Here is a 23,248-nt window from a genome sequence, read left to right on the forward strand (position 1 = left end):
AAAGATTTAACTCACAGCTACAGGCAATTAAGAGCCCTTAATTTACATGCATATCTGAACCCAAACACAATAACACAAACACAACACAAACTCAGAAAGAAAAGAAAACCGAACTTAACCAAAATAGTCAAGTTTAGTTTTACCAAATCAATTCAGTTTAAAATAAAACTATCACCATTACCTTTCTTAACTTGAAATCTGAGGAATAACCTAATTGCCTTGTCCTCCTTGACTCGGCCATCCTCCAGGACGATAAGACACCATGAAGGATTTGCCTCTGTCCCTGCTGAGTCGGGGGTGTGGTCTATTCGTCTCGTCCAATGGAAACAGGGGGAGACATGACGGACGGCTGGATGTCTGCTTCACACCTCAGGTATACACTCGCAAAGGCTGCAATAGTATCAGTTCTAATGTTTGAATACATTAGCAATGACATAACTTGCATAAGTTTCATACCGGTCAGATTGTTTGTTGCTGATATTTTGTCTTTGTTATGCAATGTATCTACATTTCAATCTCACATTTATGTCAAACAACAAACTAACTGACTTTCAAACTAAATTTGAAAGTCAGAGCACTTAGATAGCAGCAAACAACTATTTGTTATCTAATGATATTGTGGAGAAATGTCTACCTAAGCAGAGAGTGAATGAATGAATGATCAATACAACCGATCCATCAACCAACAGGATTACTACATCTGGAAGTCTCAGGACTCTCTGCTGCGTCTGTCCAACAGCGGCCATCTGCTTGTGGAGGCAGAGTCAGCCCTTCCAAAGACCTACAGCACCAGAAGAGGGCCACTTCTCCTGTACTCCCAGGTATCTGTGTGTATGCAAGCCAATACACAGTTATGGCCATAAAGTTACAAAGGAAATTTGTCCAGGCACAGTTTATAAGACAGAAACAACTGCCTCTTCTGAAAACTTCATTGAGCTACATTAAACAAACAGAAACCAAGAGTTGCGCTTTCAGGTTGACCTTTTCCTCTCTCCAGGACTTGGTTTCTATGGAAACCAGTTTTCACTCAGAGACCAGAGACAGAAAGCAAAGGGTTGTTCGGCAGTACACTCAACAAGTGGGACAGCTGAGCACCGTCAAGGAGTTATCGGCAGCCATCTTGAGCTACAGTAACACTCAGGTAAAGGGCCCGTCCTACATCAAAAGAAAGATTCTGTATGTCAACGATTCAGACATGTGACTTTATAATTCATTATAATATGGGCCCAGTTGAAATTATTAATTGTTTATATATTTGGGAAAAGTAAAGCTTCATTAATCAATATTAATTTATATGAACATTGAATTACAGTACATAGAGTAAGACGTTGCCAACAGTGACAATCTACTGAAAATCTTCACCCATCTTTTCAGTTTTGAAAAGCTTTTCAGCCTCTTTTAGCTCATTGTTTTGGATTTACAACATGTTTATGGTTTGGTATCAGTTCTCTTATCAACCCTGTTTCCAGCAGCAGCAGGATGTTTTCTTTTAGCAAACAAGCTAAACTTTTTCTCCTACATGGAACAGTCAACTTTTACTTGTCAGTCCTCTTACAAACGTCTCCATCCTTTGCTAGCAGTTTGGAACCATAACCATAATTGGATTATAATGTTGCTCTTTGTGTCGTGGATGTGAAAATAGACATTTGTTTGTTAGCTTATTAACTCTAAAAGCTTCATAAGGCGATAAAATGTTAGACCTGTGCATGTGTCAGATTGTGTTGGAGTTCTTTCCCTTCTTGGGGCCAAAAATGCACTCATGCAGGTCTAATGTTCGTTTTCCCTCAGTTCACCACCTCCAGACTCGGTCCGCTCTCCTTTCCTCCTCTCATTCCCCCTCTTGCTCCAGGCCTCCATCATCCCAGTCCTGCGTCGCCCACGACACAAGGGCAGCCCCGTCCAGAGATGCTCACACAGTTGAACCCCCAGTGGCTTCCTGCAGAGAGAAGCACTGCACAACTGGAGAATCAACTTGAAGGTATAAAAAAGGGCATATGGGTTGATACAAATTGATATAAGTAGGGATTCAAAGTCCAAAAAAAGAAGAGGCTCTTTTAAGTGCTGTTGTGAGCAAAGTAAACAGAAAAAAATTGATGTAAAAAACAACTAAATATGCAACATGTAATGCAAAAATCCATCTATAAAAGCCACTTTGGAGTCATGTTGCTTTTGTTTACAATCCTGCTTTGCTTTTTACTGAAATTAAACTAACCAAGTGGATGAATGCGACCAAGTCAACTCTTCCAAAACTTTTTGAGTGCTAACCAGTATGCTTAGATCTTGAAATTAAGCGTCTCTGCAGATGAAGATGAGGAGCATGGCAACAAGAAAAGGGTCAGGCTGGATCTGTTTGTCCAGATACCCTGCACTTCCAGGACTCCAACTCCACAGACGGAGCCTCAGCCCTGGGTACACTATGTAGCAGTGACCCCTGAAGAACCAGAGAAGCCTCAGGTGACATGCTACTGACTGAAGTTATATCTATAGACATTTATTAATGCCCTTTTTAACTTTCAAAATGTATGTGAATTGATTTAAAGATGCTATGTTGCGAAATGTATTGTCCAAATGTCTTTCCTTCCAACTCAAGACTTGCGAAGACATGAGTCTGCAGCATACTGAGACAAAACACCACAGTATAGGAGGAGAGCTCCATCATCAAGACATGAACTGGGTCCGAGACATGACAGATGATGAAGGCTGTTCCATTCAAGACAATGGAACTACCAATGATGAAGGCAACTATGAACGATTGATAAATGGGAACAGACACGTGAGGAAAGGTGTGTGTGTGGAGTGTCTTGATCCCAAAAATATATGTCCCAAACCAATGTGATTGAATGTAAGTCATGTTATCGACATGTACTCACCTTCCTCTTCAGTATGTCAATTAAAAACTGTTCTCCTCTACAGTGTATGTTGATAACCATGATGCTCTGTTTGTCTTCCCCACAAACAGGCCTCCTTCCTCCTCTGACAGTGGGACATCCAGTTTCTAATAGACCCTGTTTGGAGAATACAGACAGGGTAAGACAGTAGTACAGTATGTGGCATTGCATTTTCTGAGAGCAAAACTTCCAAATATCAGACATGCCCCTATTGAATGTTTCAGTCAAGATGGGAGGGCCCCAGCACTGATGAACAACATGCAAGGCGCTTACCTCCCATAGCAGAGAGTCATACCGTTGGACCCGAGTGGGCCACCAAGGCTCAGACCCAGCAGGATGCCAGAACAAAGGCAGATAGCGTTCAATCCCAAGAAAATCTGAACAGACTCCATCAGCAGCCTCTGATTCTCCCTCTGCTGTTTCCAGGAAAGGAGGGTAACAAAGACACACGTCTACTCTAGGAAGACTACACACACACACAGATACCATTATAGGATAGTTCACGTATGACCACAGACAGTGGTGTATGCTGCTTTATATACTGGGGGGTCCGCACATATTCAGGTAGGCACGTCCTGATTGGCTGGCTATGCTTATCCAAATTTTCATTGGGCAAATGCTTGCTCATGATAGGAGGACATCATTAACCATGTGTCTAGTAGAGAGCTCCGCCTGTGCTTATAGAACAAGGGTTACAATTTTGTAACCATCGTTACTATTAGGAGGAAGTGTAATCAGAGCTCTTACTTTGGGATAAATCTCATGTGTGAAGTTTGAATTATGGACACTTATTTTTTACAACCCTGAGTTATTTTCATAGTTTTGCAATGTTATTAGGCCTAAAAATCCCACAATGCAATGTACCACATTTCATAGAAGACAAAATTACATGTGTCCAAAATCTCAGTTTAGAACGAATGGAAAATATCTAATGACGCTAAAAGATACACCTTGCAGTTACTGGGAGACATAACAACTACTCTCTCCATAAGAAAGTGAGTGTTGTGGAATCTCTTCCAATTTAGTGTTGTAAAAATCTCCACTTTGTAAAAACGGACATCTTCCTCTGTCTTTCAGGAGAGATAAATGGGCAGCAAAGAGGAGGAGGAGGAAAATCAGAGAGACAATATCATAAAAAAGAGATAGTAGGGCAGGGAGGAGGAGGAGGAGGAGGAGGAGGAGGAGGAGGAGGAGGAGGAGGAGGACCCTCTGAGAAAGGCTCTATGATTCTGCTGGAGCCAGGAGAAGGTACAGCACACACACATACTGTATACTTTACACTGCTGTCTAGATTGATAGATGGCGCTATTATAGATCCCAAAATTAAATTCCAATGAAGCAGTATGTAGTTTTTAGCATTAGTTTTGTTAAGATTTCGGTTATTCATGTTTTTATTATTCTATTTTCGTCCTCATGCTGTTTGATTTGTGATTAATGTCTCTTTTTCTAAAGATCTTTTAAAATATTTTTAAAGAACACAGGACCTTACATGTGCAAAAGCAAGACTTTACCACTGAGCTCCCCTGAAAAACAATCCTTATATGATCGATTTTCTAAATACATTACATTACATTACATTACAGTCATTTAGCAGACGCTTTTATCCAAAGCGACTCACAATAAGTGTATTCAACATAGGTATTCAAGAGAACTACTAGTCACCAGAAGTCATAAGTGCATCTCCTTTCTTAAACAAGCATCTAAAAGCATAAACCAGAGCAATGTATTCTATGAATACAAATATAATAGCAAATATGATACTATTACACATTCCTTTGCAAAGTTTTCTGCACGTTTTGAGTATTGCATGAAAAGCACAAACTCGACTGGGCTACATCCCAAGCGATGCACTACAGTTAGAGTGTATTTTCTGCAAAAGTTCACCATGTTCTTCATGTCCGTCACACTGTCTTCTCCTTCAGAGCCTCCTCCTCCAGTAGGAGTGCTGGGTTGGGTCACAGGACGGAAAGGCCCGGGCAAACAGAGCTCTTTGGCCTTCTTACAGAACCGACTGTCCGACTTTCAGGATGCCTGTGAATCCAGCGATGCTAACAGAGGCGTGGTTAGGGGCATTCTGCCTCTGGAGCTGAGAGGTATGGGAAGCTTAATTACTGTGATACAACATGTAATTAACAAGTTCTTACTTAACGGGTTCTATGAATCCCCTGACCTACAGTGGAGTTCTTAGTAAAACAGATATGAACCTCCTCTTTCCATTAAGTTAACGTTTTTTAAAATGTTACTATGCATATGTGGTTACAGGTTCACCTCCTTTTTGAGTTGCTGTGTTTTGTCAGATTTGCAGAATGACAAATCAGTTGGCAGTCTGATCTTGGGTCCTGATGGGGAGATCATTCAACTGTCGCTGTACGACAACAGCCAGGACCCATCTCATATTGATGGTGATACACGGGAGCAAGGTAAACAGTCAATGAGCCAACAAAACTCCCATCTTCAAAGTTCTTAAAGCTGCACACTTTATCTTGAGGAGAGACGTATAGGTTTCAACATGTGTTTAAATAAGTAATTATAAGTAATTATCAATAACTGAGTCTTTCTGTCTCTCAGCTCTCCAGGTTTTGTCTGCAGAAGGAGAGAAGTTACCCTGGGTCATTGTGCTGCAGCCTGAAAACACACATATAGGTCTGCACACATTATTGTGGTAATTTGTACATTTGGTTATTTTGTCATGTGTGGCAGTTGGACATAAATGCCATCTTAACAAGTTCTCCATGTCTCTCTGTTGGCTTGTACTTCATGCTTATGAAACAGTCTCAGTCTGTACTTCTGCATCTGCATAGATTGCAATGGAAACCGTGTCATGGTTTATGTCATTGAGGTCCTTTGTTTTTTAAGATTCATTGAGATGGACTTCCAGTGTCAATCCAAAAAAATAGACTTTGCACAGGTGGAGCAAATGCACACGTAGCTTCCAACCTGCTTTTCCTAGGTTTGGATGTCATGTCATTGGGCTTAAATTGGCTCATGAGTACATGACTATTTTACATAAATCAATAATTCCTTTTTATTAGTTGCATTATATATCAGATTCCCTTTGCAATTTTTCAACAATTTTACAGAGCTGATCTGTTCGTAGTATTTAGTATTTAGTTGTTAGATATCAGTTAGTCTAGAAACATCTACCCTCCTAAAGACAGCAGACACTATAACAGTATCATTTTCATCGCAGCTACACTGTCAAGAAACGTGTGATTTGGATTCTCAGCTTGTTCTTTTTTGTCCAACATTTTTCCTGTTTGCTGTGCTATTTTCTTCTGTTTTGAATTATTTTTGCTGTGTTTGCTCCCTGCTCTAACCATTGCCTGCTCATTGATTCATGCAGAGGGAGAGGTGGAGCTGAACGCAGATGTTCCTGTGGGTGATATCCAGCACCATCAGTCTGTGCACAAGGTGATTTGTTGTTTTTTGAATGACCTTTAAAGGTTAAACTGTTCAGCATGTGTTTGCCTAGCATAGCACGAAATCGGGGAAAGGTGGAAAATTCAAACACAATCTCATCACTTTGTCAGAAGCACTTGGCGTCACTTTCTAGTCAAACTATGATGATCCAATACAGTAGCACTTAAAACATGGCTAATGTTATGTATTCAATCGAAACACTGAGATACTTAGTCAAGACAAATGAACCCAATACTCCAAAATCTGATTATTCAGATTTTTGAGCATCTACACAACAGTGTCTACTCAATATGTCTCACTATTTTTTTTTATTTAGTTCTCCAACCAGCTCTTAGATCTTCACAGATCAACAGAGACTGGTGAATGCTCACCCAGCAGCCACACAGACCCAGGTAAATCTCTGCTGCTTATTTTAACATAATTAGAATTAGAATGAATTTAACCAAACATCTTTTTTGTCGTTACAGCGGCTGTGACCAAGAAAAAAACAAAGGGTGCAGAGGCAGTGTCGGGTATATTGGGAAAGGACGCAAAACACAATATTAGGATGCCTCCTCTGAGGGAGCAGGAAGGGAAAGAAGAGGCAAGAGGAGGCCACACTGAGGCAGAAGAGGAGGACGAAGAGGCAGAGCAGAGCAGTACAGGACTGAGTAGCCATTTGTCTGGATCACGTCAGCCAGGGTTGGTTTTATTCATATTTAACTAATTGTCTGTATTTTAATCAAGACATAAATGTATGAATGTGTCAGATTCTCTCAGTAGCAGATAACTCGAAAAAAATGTAGCCTAAAGGTTTGTGTTTGTTAGTGACTACACCAAGTCTTCTCAGAACATTATTGGTATTAAATACTAAGAATCAAGGTGAGCATTGAGCCTTTATTCTTCGGCAGCACAGATAATTATTTCAGTTTTATCTGGTCAGCTGAATTGACTTGCCGGCCATCGTCTAAACTCTTGAGCCCTCAGCCTTGTTCCCCAAAAGATAAATGAAAGGTAAAGGTTTTTGGAGTTTGTCTGTCTGTCCTAAGAGAAGCTGCTGTTTAAAGATGGTGTATCATTTAGCCATCAGAGCATCAGCCCGAATGAAGTACCAACTGGGGACGCTGTGGACAAAAGGAGGAAGAATACAAAAAGGAAGAACGTTGAGGAAGCTACAACATCCACAGGGTGAACTACCAGTACTCAAAAACTCTTAAAAAATGTGAGTAACAAGCAGCACAAACTCTTCCATACCCATGTCCTCCATTTGTTTAGGAAAAGGGAGATGAAAACAGGGAAAAGTGCAGCATCAGATGGACAGAAGTCATCAAGGACGAGGGGAGAAGGAAAACGACAGAGGCAAAAGACAGGAAGTGTAAGTGATGCTCAATCAGTCAGGAGCCAGAAACCAGAGGAGCATATCAACAAAGAGGCAGCAGAGACTCATTCTGCTCTCCCTTCTGTGGTGAGTGTTCATTGACATTTGTTGTGTATAAAGCATGTCAAGTATTGTTAAATGTGTTAAATACACACCGAGTAGGAACACCTGTATTTATCTAAAGCAATGCATGAAATTAGATGCCATTCAGCTTTACAATGACTTTCTTGTCCTTCAGAAAAAGAGGATGACAGACAAGGAAGGAGAGAGAGAAGAAGTGAAGATGAAAGAGGAAAGAGACGAGGGCGGAGAAGTTGGGAGGCAGAATGAAAAGTCTGCAGGGAGGAAGAGGAGGAGAGGAAGGATGAAGAAAAAAGAGTTAGTCGTTGGTAAGACATTGCAAACATTCAGCGTCTGTATGCAACTAACTGCAATTTAAACCCAACCGCATCATTTATTAGACAGTAAGAGCAGCTGATGTAGTATAAAGTCCACACAGGGCAGGCAGGAGGGGAGGAAGATGGGTCAAACAAACACAGGACTTTCACCCAGGAGATCGATGTTCGTGTCCAATACTAAAAGTAAAAGTCAATCAAGGGTGGTGCCACCCTCTATCAGGGCTATAGTGTGAACAGTTCACACACCGATGGCACAGCCTTTGGATGCAAATTTGGGTTAAGCCAAATGACAAACTGTTAGGGGGGATTTAATTATTCTGAATGAAGAACGACCCTGAGCCACACCTCTAACAACGTTCTTATTATGTTTTTTAAACGAACTTTACTCCAATATCATCAAATACAATTCTTAAATAATTAACAATCATCGACTCTGGTGGGACTCGAACCCACAACCTTTGAATTGCTTGATCAGTTAATGCTAGAAGTCCAATGCGCTGTCCATTGCGCTACAGAGCCGCGTGCGTGTGTGTGTGTGTACAAACCAATCATTTCACATATTTTCTCAAAATATAGCCATCTTTTTAGAAACAGTTAAGTCTATTTCGATGTGTTGCATGTCTTTTTTTTTTGTGCATTCCTGTCCTGTCTTTTTCACTTTTCCTCTTTTTTCTCAGAGGACCCCCTAAAGAAAGAGGAGGTGGAAATCAGCCAGGAAATGAAAGAGGAGTCTCACATAATAAACTCCAAAAGATCCTCTGCAACACAAAGTCACAGTAACGATACAAAAACTAATTCAGAGGAGGACACGGACACAGAGGGTCTTCACACCATTTCTGACAAACACAGCAGCGTCCGATCAGTGAGCTCGCTCAGGTCCAGTGCTGCTGCATCCAGCCTCAACCAGAGGAGCTGGAGGAGGTCTGCTGCCTCTTCCTGGGAGGAGGAGGCAGCTCCTGCCAGCGCCATGGGTCTCGCTTCATCTTATGGCCGCATGTCGTCATGTTCAACTATCATGGTGACGGAGGAACAGCTGATGCTGAACCCTGTGAAGCCAGAGGTTAGTAGGAAGTAACCTTTCTAACGCTGTCTAAATGATATAACATCAGTGGTCTGTCTAATTATAAATACATCATTTTTGGTAATGCAATAATACCATAGTTCTTCATATTTCAAAATAAATGAGTTCCCTTTATTTTAATTAATATGTTAAACATTGCATTGTGCCATAATTCTAATAAGACAACCACTTTAAAGGACACAATTAAATCATAATTAAAAGTAATTGTTCATATTTAGACTCTGTGTGTGTGTGTGTGTTTTAGTTCTACAGACCCAGAAGGACTAAGGAGGATGAAGAGGAGGCTGCAGCTCTGCGTTTGGCCCAGCGAGCAGAGAGAAGGAGGCAGGAGGTGGAGAGGAAGAGGAGGGAGAGGGAGGAAGAGGAGAGGAAGCAGCAGGAAAGGGAGCAGACAGAGGATAAGATGAGAAGCGAGCTGGAGGAGGAGAGGAGGAAGAGGGCTGAGAATCTCAGGTACTAACACTATAAAGAGTCTGTCCTTAAAACAATAGAACAACAGCCACTTCATGAATATTCATTTTAACATCTCCAGGCTGAAGAAACTGGCAGAGGAGCAGGAGAAGAGGAAACTCGAGGAAGAGGAGCAGGAGCGAGGGAGGCGGGAACAGGCGGAAAGAGAAAGAGAAAGGAGGAGGCAGGAGGAGAAGAGGCGACAGATGGAGAGACTCCAGAAGATGAGAGAGGAGGAAGAACAGAGGAGGAAAGGTGAGAGTGAGAGGAGGAGAAAAAGGGCCAAGATTTTCGAATGAAAAAAGTCAGCCGAAGATATAGTTTACAACCAACTCATGTTAAATGTTAATTATCTAGCAATGTTGAAATGTCTGACCATTTAAAAAAAAATGTATTACAAATGACATTTTGTCCCCTCCAGCTGAACTAGAGCGCCTGCGCCTGGAAGAGGAGAGGATGCAGGAGGAGGAGAGCAAGAAGCTACAGGAGATGGATGAGGGTGAGAGGATAGAGTACCTCTGTAGGAAGGAGCAGGAGGAGGAGGAGAGGAGGATCAAAGAAGAGGAGCGTAAGAGGAGAGAAGAGGAGGCCGCCTTGCGGTCTGCAGAGGAGGCAAGGCTGCAGGCTGTGCTGCTTGAAAGGTATATAAATGTGTCTGTCTCCTTAAACTGGGACTATTATAAATGTCATAATATTTTTAAACATTCAGATGTTTCAGAAGAATGTTTCAGAAACACTTAAATTAAATGAGAAATACATTTACCAGCTCTCCCTCTCTCTGTGTCTCTCTTTCATCTATCCTCCTGCAGACAGATGGCGCTGTTGCACCAGCAGTTGGCCTTTAAAAGGGGTCTCGTGTTGGAGGCTGGAGGTCTGGAGAAAACTCAGGGTATCTCCAGACCGTGGATCTACTCTTACTTCACTTTGTTACAGCTACTGGGTCTAAATCCAACTGAAGCTGAGACAATCACCCCTGACCTTTAACCTCCATTTGAAAACATGACTTTTGTTGCAAGATATTTGTTTTGGTTCACTTAATATTAAAAATCATCAAATCAAATGGGAGACAAGAATCACATCCATACTCCATCCTGTAGCGTCGTTGCTTGTAGCAGATTTAGTGATTCATTAATGACAAAATATGTGACAATTATTCATATATTCAATTATGAATCATAAACCCATGAAATAGCGTAAAAGGGAGAAGAAAAATATTGGCACTCAGCTTCAGCTATAAGACACAATTAGTTTAAGCATCAGAATTGAACATTAGATTAAATTTAGGATGCTACCCAATTTGGAACACCAGGGCAAAACTCAAAATGTTATTATAATCAATGGTGACTTATTATTTAATTTACACAAATCTAATTATCAAGTTCTTTATAAATGAATTGTTTATAAGACTAACTACAAAACAGAAAATAAATATTTAAACAACAAAATGAATGGAATAAAGAAAGAATTCAGTTTATGTTGTATAGCCCAGAATCACAAATTACAAATTCAAAACACATTCAATGTATGACATAAATGATTCATATAGTCAGAGTAGTAAGCAGAGTAATGAAGGAAACATTAAGAATACTGATAAAAGCAGCAATGACTATAGTAGAATTGAAATAATGATATAGGGAATAGTATTAGTAACGTGACTAATAATAATAATCGAAGTAGCAGTGGGTGTCAGCAGGGTCAGAGCAGGAGGCACGACCACGGTCCAGGGACCACAACGGTCCGTGGAAACCTGCGAGGCCAGAAAGCAAAAGGGCTTCAGGGTGGAAGCAAAGCCAATATGTGTAATGGTACAGGTAATAGTAATGTGACTAATAATAATAATGGTAGTAGCAGTTGGTGTCAGCAGGGCCACAGCAGGAGGCATGAGCACAGTCCAGGTACAGCCACGATTTATAGAAGCCTGCGAAGCGAGAAAGCACAAAGACTCCAGGGTAGAAGCAAAGTCAATAAGCGTAATAGTACAGGGAATAATAATAGTAATGCGACTAATAATGATAGTGGTAGTAGCAGTGGGTGTCAGCAGGGCATCAGCATGTGGCGCGATGACAGTCCAAATTTAACCCCGATTCCTGGGAACCTGCGAGGCGAGAAAGCACAAGGACTCCGGGGAAGAAGCAAAATCAGTAATGTGCATAAATAGGAGATTAATACATAAAGAAGGAGGGAGAGATTGTACCTCAATGGTACAGGTAATAGTAATGTGACTAATAATATTAATGGTAGTAGCAGTTGGTGTCAGCAGGACCACAGCAGGAGGCACGACCACAGTCCAGGTACAGCCCCGATTTATAGAAGCCTGCAAAGCGAGAAAGCACAAAGACTCCAGGGTAGAAGCAAAGTTAATAAGCGTAATAGTACAGGGAATAATAATAGTAATGCGACTAATGATGATAGTGGTAGTAGCAGTGGGTGTCAGCAGGGCCTCAGCATGTGGCGCGATGACAGTCCAAATTTAACCCCGATTCCTGGGAACCTGCGAAGCGAGAAAGCACAAGGACTCCAGGGACACACATATACAGCACCAGTCAAAAGTTTGGACACACCTTCTCATTCAATGGTTTTTCTTTATTTTTTATTTTTTTCTACATTGTAGATTAATATTAATCTTTCTTCAGATTCTTCAAAGTAGTTGAATGAGAAGGTGTGTCCAAACTTTTGACTGGTACTGTATATATATAAATGTATGTCTTCTTTTGTATATATATAAATGTATGTCTTCTTTTATATATATATATATAAATGTATGTCTTCTTTTATATAAATATATATATATAAATGTATGTCTTCTTTTGTATATATAAATAAATGTATGTCTTCTTTTATATATATATATATATATAAATATACGTCTTCTTTTATACAGTACCAGTCAAAAGTTTGGACACACCTTCTCATTCAATGGTTTATCTTTTTTTTTTTATTTTTTTTTTTTTTCTACATTGTAGATTAATATTGAAGACATCCAAACTATGAAGGAACACATGTGGAATTATGTGGTAAACAAACAAATGCTCAACAAACCAGAATATGTTTTATATTTTAGATTATTCAAAGTAGTTGAATGAGAAGGTGTGTCCAAACTTTTGACTGGTTCTGTATAAAAGAAGACATACATTTATATATATATAATACATATACATTTATACATATTCATACATTTATATATATATAAAAGAAGACTTCCATAGTTTGGATGTCTTCAATATTAATCTACAATGTAGAAATCATGTAGACCGGAAGAAGAAATAAAAAAGTCACCAAAAACCTAACAGAGTGATCATCTCCCGGACAGACAACCCGGAAGCACTTTCCTAACCCGGAAGCACTTTCCTAACCCGGAAGTCAGCTGTTATTATGGCGAAACTACACTGTTGTTCGGACATATCCTCTGTCGAGAGGAACTCTTCTTTTAGGATAAAACTACAATCTGGGTGTTGAAGAAACAACATTAAACATCGTTAAACAACAGCTAGCCAGCGCTGCGGCTACCTAACGTTAGCTTAGCATAGCTTAGCTTAGCTCAATTAGCATCCAGATAACTTCCCTCACATGAACACGTGGTAAGTCAAACGTCCAACGTGGTCTGAATGTGTCAGGTAGAGAGAGAGAGAGAGTCACTCCAGGTTGTTTTGATTTGTTATGAGTGTTAGAACTACAAGTTACAAGTTAGAACTACAAGTCGAGTCTGTGACGTCACCACTGTCATGTGACTGAGTATAGCCTCCAACAACCTGTGTACATTTGTTTTGATTTGCAGCAATAACATTGTTTTGTTTTTTTGTTTTTTTTCAGAGCTGATCCAAATACAAAGTGTCACCTTTTACCTGTTTTATATATATATATTTTTTCTATATTATATATATATTTTATATATATATATATATATATATATATATATATATGTATATATATATATATAACACAATATAAAGTACAAATGAGCAATAAAAAACAGTAAAGAATCCACAGTAACTGAAATATTATATATACAGACAGAAACTATTATAACTATTGTATTGCAGATAATACAGAGTATAAATCTGATATTTTCTGTTATTCCATGTAATCAGGTGTATATTAGGAACTGAACAATTATAAAGCGTGTTTCTATTATAAGCCATTGTCTTTTATGTAACCATTGTTATTTCCTCCATAAGGTTGTGTGTCTTATGTACATAGTTAAAGACAAGATCAAAAATGAGTATTATAAATAAGCAAATGAGCAATAAAAAACAGTAAAGAATCAGTAAAAATAAAAAACAGAATCCACAGTAACTGAAATATTATATATACAGACAGAAACTATTATTACTATTGTATTGCAGATAATACAGAGTATAAATCTGATATTTCCTGTTATTCTGGCTGTAATCAGGTGTATATTAGGAACTGAACACATTATAAAGCGTGTTTCTATTATAAGCCATTGTCATTTATTTAACCATTGTTATTTCCTCCATAAGGTTGGGTGTCGTATGTACTTAGAGTCTGTGGTGTATTAAGATTACATTACAGTCATTTAGCAGACGCTTTTATCCAAAGCGACTTACAGGAAGTGTATTCAACATAGGTATTCAAGAGAACTACTAGTCACCAGAAGTCATAAGTGCATCTCCTTTCTTAAACAAGCATCTAAGAGCATAAATCAGAGCAAAAGTACAGAAACAAACTATAAAATACAATAAGTGCAACAAACTCCAAAAATCTAATATAAATACAATAAGTGCAACAAACTAATATGAATACAATAAGTGCAACAAACTAATACGAATACAATAAGAGCTAAGTGAGTTTTCAGCCTGCGCCTAAAGATGGGCAGCGACTCTGCTGTCCTGACGTCAGTGGGGAGTTCATTCCACCACTGAGGGGCCAGGACAGTAAAAAGCTGTGACCGGGTCGATCTCTGAGCGACGGGGCAACCAATCGCCCCGAGGCAGCAGAGCGAGGTGGTCGGGCGGGGGTGTAGGGCTTGACCATGGCCTGGAGATAGGAAGTAAGATGTTTTATTAGGTCTGACATGGACAGCATTTTATCTAATTTCCCTCCACAGGACGCTCAATATAGCACTTAGAGGAGTGAGGATATGGGTTGAAGCTGGAGAGCAGGAAACCTGTGCAAGCATGCTATGAAATAGAAAAACCACGCTCTGGAATGAAAATAGGAAGAAAGCTCCATATTATAAGAGATAGTAGTTGTATAAATACAGTTCAGAGCCAGCAGGGCACAACAGATTGACGGCTACATTAAAATGAATGAACGGACGACGCGTGTTATAAAAACACAAAGAAACTCTGATTACAACAACCAACTTCACTCTGCTCTTCTTAACCTTGCAAATTATTGGTTGCTGCTGTATTCTTTGAATTCTGTATGTAGAATCTTAAACAAAAACTTGAGACGATGTGTTTTATTTCTCTGTATTATAATATTGTTTTTATTCTCTTTCTATGTGGGCAGTTGGATTGAGTGACATAGTTGTAGACAAAGAGTTGTTTGAATCTGCTTACTCCACCGATGCATGGAGAAATGAAAAACGACAAGTCAAAGAGCTGCATAACTATTATATTGCACTTCTAAACTGTGATGTTATTGTGCATGCAGGTAAAACTTTGAAGAGGTCTTGTCAGCGGTCTTCTCAAAATGGATGTCAGCATTGCCGTGACGCTGATCCGAGGCCAGATGGGTGCCGTGGTGGAGCGAGCGGTGAACGGGGCAGTGGAGACGGTGCTGGCCGAGATGCTCAAAGTGGTCGGAGTCAAATTTGAGGAGCTGAAATCCCAAGTGGCGCTGATGAAGAGGGACATTGCGTCGCTGCAAAGGGAAAAGGCCCACAAAGAGAAGGAGAACGACAACATCCGAGCCAAGCTGCGCTACACCGAGCTGAAGCTGAAGTACTACAGGCAGGGAGTGGAGGAGGAGCTGCAGCAGAGAGCCTCGGCCTCCGCCTCCGCTCTGGTCCGCATCCACCCGTCCACCTTTCTTCAAGCACAGAGAGATGGTGCAGGTGTTTCCTCCACCGAGGCCTCCCCATCATGCTTGACTCAGACCAGGACTTCTGAGGGGCCTCTGACAGGAAGCAATCAAGGTAGAGACGACGGAGATGACCGACTCCTGCTTCACATAAATACTGCACAGGTCAAAAACTCATCATAGCAGACTCATAATTGACCTGGTTTGCAGTTCAAGATGTCTCGTCAATAGTTTTACAGAGGTTTCTTTTATAATGATCGTACATCCATAGTCCACTCCAAATAGTCTAACTGCTTCTTGTTTTTGCACTCCCAGAATGCACCACTACACACAGCACGAGCAGGCATTCATTCAGAGTGCCCAGTAATTCAGATGTGGGAGTGGCCGGCTGTGACACGTCGGACCTACTGCTGCCCGTCTCACTCTCTGCGAACACACAAACAGATTCTCTGGACGGAAGTGCAGGTACATTGTTTTTCCAAGTACTGTGCTTAAGTACAAGCAAACCTATTTTCTGCTACTTTATACTTCTTTTTTTTACTTCTTTGCAGATTCAGATTAATAATACAAAATACATTCAACAAATAAATTGGATGTAATACAATAGATTAAGACCAAATTGTACTGATCTCGGGGGGGAAATTAACAAGTTACCCAGCAGATAAAATTGGCTCCACCTTTACCAGCTTCTACATTAAACCGATGTACACATTAACCCATCAGTGGTTATAATCCAATAATATAATTTAAAATGATTCTGAAATGGACCATTTTGCATAAGGAGTACTTTTACTTTTGGCACTTTAAGTATATGTTAATGTTTATACTTTTGTACATTTTGAATGCAATAATTTTACTTGTAATAGAGCATTTCTACACTGTGGTATTTCTACTTTTGGATAAGTTCAAGATCTGAGTAGCTCTTCCACCTCTCCCTTAAGTAAGACTTAGATGGAAATACATAAAAATCTAAATGTCAATCTTTGTTTTATGCAGGAAAATGTTCACTTCCTAAATCCATGTCAGCGTCTGCCTCTAGTCATCAACAGCTAATGCTAATGGGTCATTTATCATTTATTAAATGTTTTCACAGCTTACCTGTGCTTCTAGCATAGAATATAATAATCACAAATGTTTTATCTGTTTGTGTAAAAAATGGAAAACTGTTTTAGCTCAAGAATATTGATGCTGGATTTGGCCTTGAAATGATGGCTTACTCTGCATGGTGAACAGGAAACTGTAGAGTCAGCTGCAAACACATTAACAACATATCATTGTTGTCTCAGCGTATCCTTTTAAACACGCTGTGTTTGTGCAGTTTCGTTCTGTCCCGCAGAGCGAGACACAGCTCAGATCAAGGATCAGGACGACGACTGTGAGTGGACCTTCACTCTGCGGCCACACACTGAAGGCGTGGACGCTGACTCGGTCCCTCCTCCGGTCCCTCCTCCGGTCCCTTCTCCGGTCCAGACCCTCACTCTGGATCCGGGGCAGCAGTCAGCCGACTCGCTGTCCCCTGACGTTTCCACCCAGGCCGATAGCTCCACTCTGCCCTCCTCTGCTCCACAGGTGACAACACACTTCAAAAGAAAAGCCAAGAAAGTGCTTTTAGAGAGGATTTTGTATTTAGTTACACATTTTGCTGAAATTATAGTAGTATTCAATCAACAGCAAAGAACACGGCAACAATATTAATAATTGATTAAGCGTCATTTATTGAATAAAAATTCCCCACATTTTTTTCTTTCACCATTTCAAATATTAGGATTTGCTGCTTTTCTGTCATTGTTCTTTTCTGTCATTGTTAACTGATCCCATGTCAGCTGAACGGTAGAATGTGTTCTGTAAAGTTTTCCATTCAGATAAGCTTTTACTGATCCCCAGAGGAGGACAGACAGTCTAGTAACAGACTAATATATGCTGTGATTAAGTCATGATACTTTATTTGTTTGTCTGTATTAATATACAATTATAACAGAAAATAAACTAAATAAAACAGATTAACATATTAACATAATATGGTATGATAAAGTATACAATTATATAATATAGTATGGGATATAACAACATAAGGTGAAATGTAGTGAAATAGTATAACATAATATATTGTATATTACAGCAATGAACAATAAATAATACCGCAATATAATGTAGAAAATCAAATATGATATAGTATAATATATAATAAATTAAATTAAAATATACAATTGTATAATAATCCAATGGTGAAGGTGCAGGTGAAGCTGGAGGTCCAGGAGGAGGAGGAGCAGGAGGAAGAGGAGGTGATCTGTATCAAGGAGGAACCAGAGGAAGTGCAGGAGGTGATGGCCGGCCTTCTGCTGGACTGCCAGATGCAGCAGGATCATCTTCCAGAGTCGGAGGTAAGGCTCGAGCTGAATATCAAATCTGACAATACCAAGTCAGCACGTGAGTTCTTGTGACAGAAGATATTTTAGTTTTGCAAAAAAAAAGATCAGAGTGAGTCTACGCAGTTTATTTGGTAGTTTAAATTGTTTCTGTCTTTCTGCACCAACCATTTTGCACCAGCATTTAATGATCAAACAGAGATTCATACATGTCTACACCCATGGGAGTGCTTTGCAGCCACCGGACAGAATTAATTCTTGATTTGGATAGAAAATCAAACTAAAGGAAATAAGATACCTGATCACAACATGTGATAATGTGGGGAATGCACTGAATAACTGTTCAGAACAATCTGTGGAAGAGAATTAATGCTTTGTTCTGTTTTTCCAGGCCCAAAGGTCAATGACAGAGGGTTTAGCACTTCCAGTAAGCCAGAGAAATCACACTGCAGCCTTCAGCTCAGCCGGACCAAGCAACTGTGAGTAGATCTGTGTGTCAGTGTGTGCAGATGTTCTCTTCTGAGTGTAGAACGCTTGGTTTGTTTAGTAGTAAAAGCTGCATTTGTAATATTGATTAAAACTATGTGGTTCCCCTATGTATTCCCCCTGGCCAAACAAGCAGTATTGATCACTGCTTTGATATTCACATGAAGGCATTGTTGCATTTAAATAAAGTGCAACCGATGCAGTCTATGTAGGACTCCAAGCCAAAGCTAATTTGCAGTCCTTGTCCCTAGTTAGGCTTTAATAAGATGAGGCCAACATTGATTTTTTTAGATCTGCAACCTGAGTATGTTGATCTACCTCTAGTCTGGACTTTCATTTGTTAAAACAGCCCCACCAATGCAAACCCCTCCGTGTGTGCTCCTCAGATCTGATGCCTCAGCCGGTGGCCTCCCTGCATTCGATGGTGTCTTTGTCGTCCGGCATCCCGCCTCGCCAGGCTGTGCGGACCTGGAATAAAGATCTCAGTCTATACGAAGAATACAAGCTGCGAAGGAATGAGCTCCGCAGACGGAGCATCAACAGACGCAGAGAGCTGGAGAAGACGCTGCCTCAGCCGCTGCTGGCTGATCTGGTTAGTAAACCGTAGTGTTCATAGCAGACTCTGTCCTTCATATTCTACATACACTATCGTTCAAAAGTTTGGAATCAGCTTGATAAGATACAGTTAGATGGCCTATATGACTAGTAAATATTTTTGAATTGGTATTACATGCTTTTGCGTGGTAGTAAATCCCCTTTACAAATATATGTTGTATTGAATGAATGGTTTGTTTTGTACAGTAAGAACAAAACGCTCATAAGTGGTTTAATCAGACCGACAATTGAAAGGGCAGATAGAGACAATGATCCCTCTGAGCATCAGTTCAATAAGAATAGAAGAAATAAACTGGAAGCTTAGCATTAGATTGTGTGCAGAATTAAATAGAAACATTTTCCTGTCAGTGTCAAGTGCACAATAATGCAGTCTTTACTAAGCTGGAAATAACAGGCAGCATGTTGCTTTAGCAAAGCCTAACTAGTCTAGGGTTAGCACTAGTGGTGTATAAGATGAACAAATCCCAGTTTAAACTTCTTCAATACCAAAGTTTTTCTTTAACCCCAAAAAAAGACCATTTACATTATTGTGGATCAGTAATGATGGAGGGTCACTGACACTCTTCTGGACTGGAAAACAAATTCTAAAATCCAAGTGTCAGCAGTATTCTCCCTCAATGAACGTTTTAATCATTTAATTCTTCTTTTTTTGGGGGCCAAAACAATTTCAACAATACATTTGGTAACTGAATTTTCTTGTTATATATAATATAACAGCTGAATCGAAACTGTCTGTTCTGATAATAATCTGTGTCATATACTTATTCAAATGTTTAAAGATTATAGAGCTTAAAGTGACATTTACTATGAAAGTGCCGTCTTACAGTGGCCTACATTTAATGTAAAATATGATGGTTTTGTTGTGTTGAAGGTGCGAGAGCGTCGAGAGAAGACCAGGCTGAGGGTGGCCCGGTGGAGGGCAAAAAGGAAACTCCAGGCCTGTATTGACCAGGATCATGTCAGTAATGATTTTGTCTTTTTTATCACAGAGAAGAGTATATGATGTAGAGTAAGACAATGTCCCTGACACGAGGGAGTGTCCTAATACGTTTGTTTTCTCTTCAGGCGATTGACATTTCTAGATCTCAGAACTCTCGTTGAAGTTGACTTGAAAATGTGTTTTTGTTTGATTTTATATGAAGCATTCAGGGATTCATTTGAGCAAATTCTGTGTAAGAGTTGTAATTATGGGACTTTACCTTATGCTTGTCAGTGGCCTAGTAAGTAATACTGTCACTAAAGGAGAAGAAGCAGATCCCCACTTTTAGTGCACAGTATCCGCTACATGCTTTAGTTTTGATTAATTAGCAAGTAAGCTGCTACCCACAAACCTCATTTTAACCTACAAGTATAATTTACATAGAAAGAACCTTCGTTGCCAATAAGCCTATCTTCTTTGTCTTGTCCATTCTTAGGCTCTAGGTGGCGCTGCAGGACTTTCTCAATCTGGCTTTCCTATCAGCAGTCAGAATCAGCAGTTCAGAGTGACTTGTGGTAAGAAGAGACCTTTGACTTACTTCTGCTTTTCAAACTGTTTCTGTTAAACTGTTCTGTTCCAGTTGTCACCTCCCTGTATCGTTCCTCAGTCACACAGGTTTGAATTCTGTTTCCAAAGCAGAGCACTTTGGCAACATGCACAGCCTATAACAGCCTGACCTATAAGTGAGGCTGTTGTTTTCATTGAATAACTATATTGATTCACAATCTTTTCGATTTAGGAAATTTGTTCAGAAGTTATGTTCACATGAAAAACTAGACACCTTTTGACATTGGGTGTAATAAATGAAAGAGTATGAAATGTGTAAGGCAATCTACGTTTAAGTAATATAAAACAATTGTTTTCTCTCTTGCTACTTGTGTTTCAGCTGCCACCTCCAGCAGTCAGCAGAGACAGAGCTCAGCGCTGCCTCAGTCCAACAGCTTCCTCAACAACATGCCTGCAGCAAACAGCCTCTCTGCCACTCTACCCTTCATACCCTCCACCTCCTCCTCCTCTCTGCTTATACGAGGCCACAACTTCGCCCCACATCAGCACACTGTGACATCATCATCATCATCATCATCATCATCATCATCCTCATCATCATCCTCTTCTTACCCACAGGTCAGCCTATTGCAGCACAGTATCACTCTGACCGACAACGATATCTTGCAGTGAGATGTTTAACATCATTTTTAAGAATGTGTTTGTCAAATATGCCAATGTTGTTGTTCAGGAAAGGTAAAAAAAAAAACACAATCATTGACACTTTTAGTCAGATTTGCAGGGCAGTTCCTAATAGCTTGAAGCTTCATTCATTATGTCATCAATCAAATTCTAAATCAACATTTGGATGCTGCGCATCGTTTTTTATTCTGTCTATTCCTGTATTTCTGCACAGTTGCAGAAAAATATTAAGCTCCACCATTATGAGTAGTATTATACTTTTTGTAGAATTATATTCTAGTGGGGGCTTGAAAAGTGAAAATTTGTGTTAATTTCCAAAATTAACAACATGTTTTTATTCAACAAAAGAGTCTGCTTAATTTTTTTAAATTTAAGTGGCACTGACTTTACATTCATTTAAGAAAATTAATTTAAGAAAAAAATGAAAGGTTGATTATGATATTAAATATGACGACGGACCTTCAAAGCTTAATTTGAAACATCAATAGAAGCTTCAAATATATAAAAAAAAAGAAAATTAAGTTCTTTAATGCCCTACTGATTTGCTTGTCTTACACTGAACTTCAGCAGCAGAACATGCACGCTAAAATTTCATTCACTTCTTTACTGAGCATGGATGGCAATGTCTTAATTCACGGTGAATTTTCATCAGGTAAAACTAACAGGCACTTTATCTCTACCCATATGTACGGACAAAAAAATGACAGCACCTGATATGGATCACCTACTCTCATTTCACATCAGTTACACATATAGTGTACTCTGCGTAGGTTTAAGTGTGCGGATATCTATTCTACCAGTTTGAGCTTTTTTAAGACTTCCAGCACCTTATCTAAGATAAAGCCGGGCGAAACGGTGGTTTTCCTGCCTGCACACATCAGTTACACATAACATCCACTGTAAGGAGAACAACTGTAAACTCATGCATTCAAACACAAACATTACAACATTGAGAATAAACCAATTTTTCTATACACAGAAAACATGTAAATGAATTGAATGTGTACATATGTAGAAACCTTCAAAAGGATATTTTATCCCTGTACATGATCTCTGCTGATGTATTTTAAAGTGAAATCCTTGTTTGATTGGCTAGAAATGCATTGCAACAGGGACAATTTATCATTATTTTTCTAAGTGTGCATGTTACTGTCTTTTAATTATTGGAAAGAATGAGCTGTCCAATTGTAACAGTGGTTTACCAGAAACATGTCAAGGCTGCAGACGAGAACAATTATACAATGTTTGTAGTTGGGCAAGAATGAACTGAAGATTGATAATCACCAGATACAAATGAGAAGCCTGGTAACCTGTTAAGCTATAATAAATGCAGCTGAAATAAGCCCTGTGTTGAACTTTTATTTTCACAAAGCTTGACTCTTCCTTTACAGATAATATGAAAATAAACTAAAAGTATGAATTCAGTTTTTTTTATGTATGTTAAGACAACACTGCAGTACGTTGAAAGAGTTATTGGTCGCTCTAATCAACCCTCCTGGTCCTACTGGCAGTAAAGCACTTCCTTCATAGTACACCTACACTTTAGGGGATGAGGGCCAACATCGACGGTCCTCATCCTGTGGAAAAAAGTCACACTATAGTATGTCGGAAAAAAGTCACACTATAGGAAAAAAAAAAAGTCATGATAGTAAAAAAAAGTCACACTATAGTATGTCGAAAAAAAGTCACACTATAGTATGTCGAAAAAAGTCACACTATAGTATGTCGAAAAAAGTCACACTATAGTATGTCGTCACACTATAATGTCGGAAAAAAAAAAAAAGTCACACTATAGTATGTCGAAAAAAATGTCACACTATAGTATGTCGAAAAAAGTCACACTATAGTATGTCGAAAAAAAGTCACACTATAGTATGTCGAAAAAAGTCATACTATAGTATGTCGAAAAAAAGTCACACTATAGTATGTGGAAAAAATACTATAGTATGTGGAATACTACTAGTATGTCGAAAAAAGTCATACTATAGTATGTGGAAAAAAGTCACACTATAGTATGTCGAAAAAAAGTCAC

The 23,248-nt window shown here is 39.4% G+C and overlaps 2 protein-coding genes and 1 non-coding gene across 3 annotated transcripts; 2 read left to right on the plus strand and 1 right to left on the minus strand.

The window, feature by feature from the left end:
• The first annotated feature begins 262 nt into the window (after nucleotides 1–262).
• On the plus strand, nucleotides 263–10,578 carry LOC129104988 (uncharacterized protein KIAA2012). Its single transcript, XM_054615848.1, has 23 exons — nucleotides 263–373; nucleotides 690–821; nucleotides 998–1,141; nucleotides 1,789–1,978; nucleotides 2,303–2,454; nucleotides 2,591–2,783; nucleotides 2,960–3,027; nucleotides 3,113–3,323; nucleotides 3,966–4,136; nucleotides 4,811–4,981; nucleotides 5,186–5,308; nucleotides 5,457–5,531; nucleotides 6,232–6,299; nucleotides 6,637–6,709; nucleotides 6,773–6,993; nucleotides 7,342–7,475; nucleotides 7,563–7,752; nucleotides 7,904–8,058; nucleotides 8,736–9,123; nucleotides 9,389–9,597; nucleotides 9,677–9,849; nucleotides 10,016–10,235; nucleotides 10,404–10,578. The coding sequence occupies exons 1-23, from the start codon at nucleotides 263–265 to the stop codon at nucleotides 10,576–10,578; spliced, it is 3,747 nt and encodes a 1,248-aa protein (XP_054471823.1).
• On the minus strand, nucleotides 8,492–8,582 carry trnar-ucu (transfer RNA arginine (anticodon UCU)). The gene is given in 2 exon segments: nucleotides 8,492–8,527; nucleotides 8,546–8,582. It is a non-coding gene; the product is annotated as a tRNA-Arg (tRNA).
• A 2,410-nt stretch (nucleotides 10,579–12,988) lies between the features above and the next one.
• si:ch211-67e16.4 (uncharacterized) lies at nucleotides 12,989–22,544 on the plus strand. The gene is made up of 10 exons (XM_054615602.1): nucleotides 12,989–13,172; nucleotides 15,214–15,697; nucleotides 15,898–16,047; nucleotides 16,901–17,151; nucleotides 17,814–17,963; nucleotides 18,340–18,427; nucleotides 18,821–19,026; nucleotides 19,921–20,007; nucleotides 20,465–20,543; nucleotides 20,915–22,544. The coding sequence occupies exons 2-10, from the start codon at nucleotides 15,253–15,255 to the stop codon at nucleotides 21,205–21,207; spliced, it is 1,749 nt and encodes a 582-aa protein (XP_054471577.1). The 5' UTR covers nucleotides 12,989–13,172; nucleotides 15,214–15,252; the 3' UTR covers nucleotides 21,208–22,544.
• Nucleotides 22,545–23,248: the final 704 nt, after the last annotated feature.

The sequence above is a fragment of the Anoplopoma fimbria genome, chromosome 16, assembly GCF_027596085.1.
Source record: "Anoplopoma fimbria isolate UVic2021 breed Golden Eagle Sablefish chromosome 16, Afim_UVic_2022, whole genome shotgun sequence".
NCBI classification, from domain to species: Eukaryota; Metazoa; Chordata; class Actinopteri; order Perciformes; family Anoplopomatidae; genus Anoplopoma; species Anoplopoma fimbria.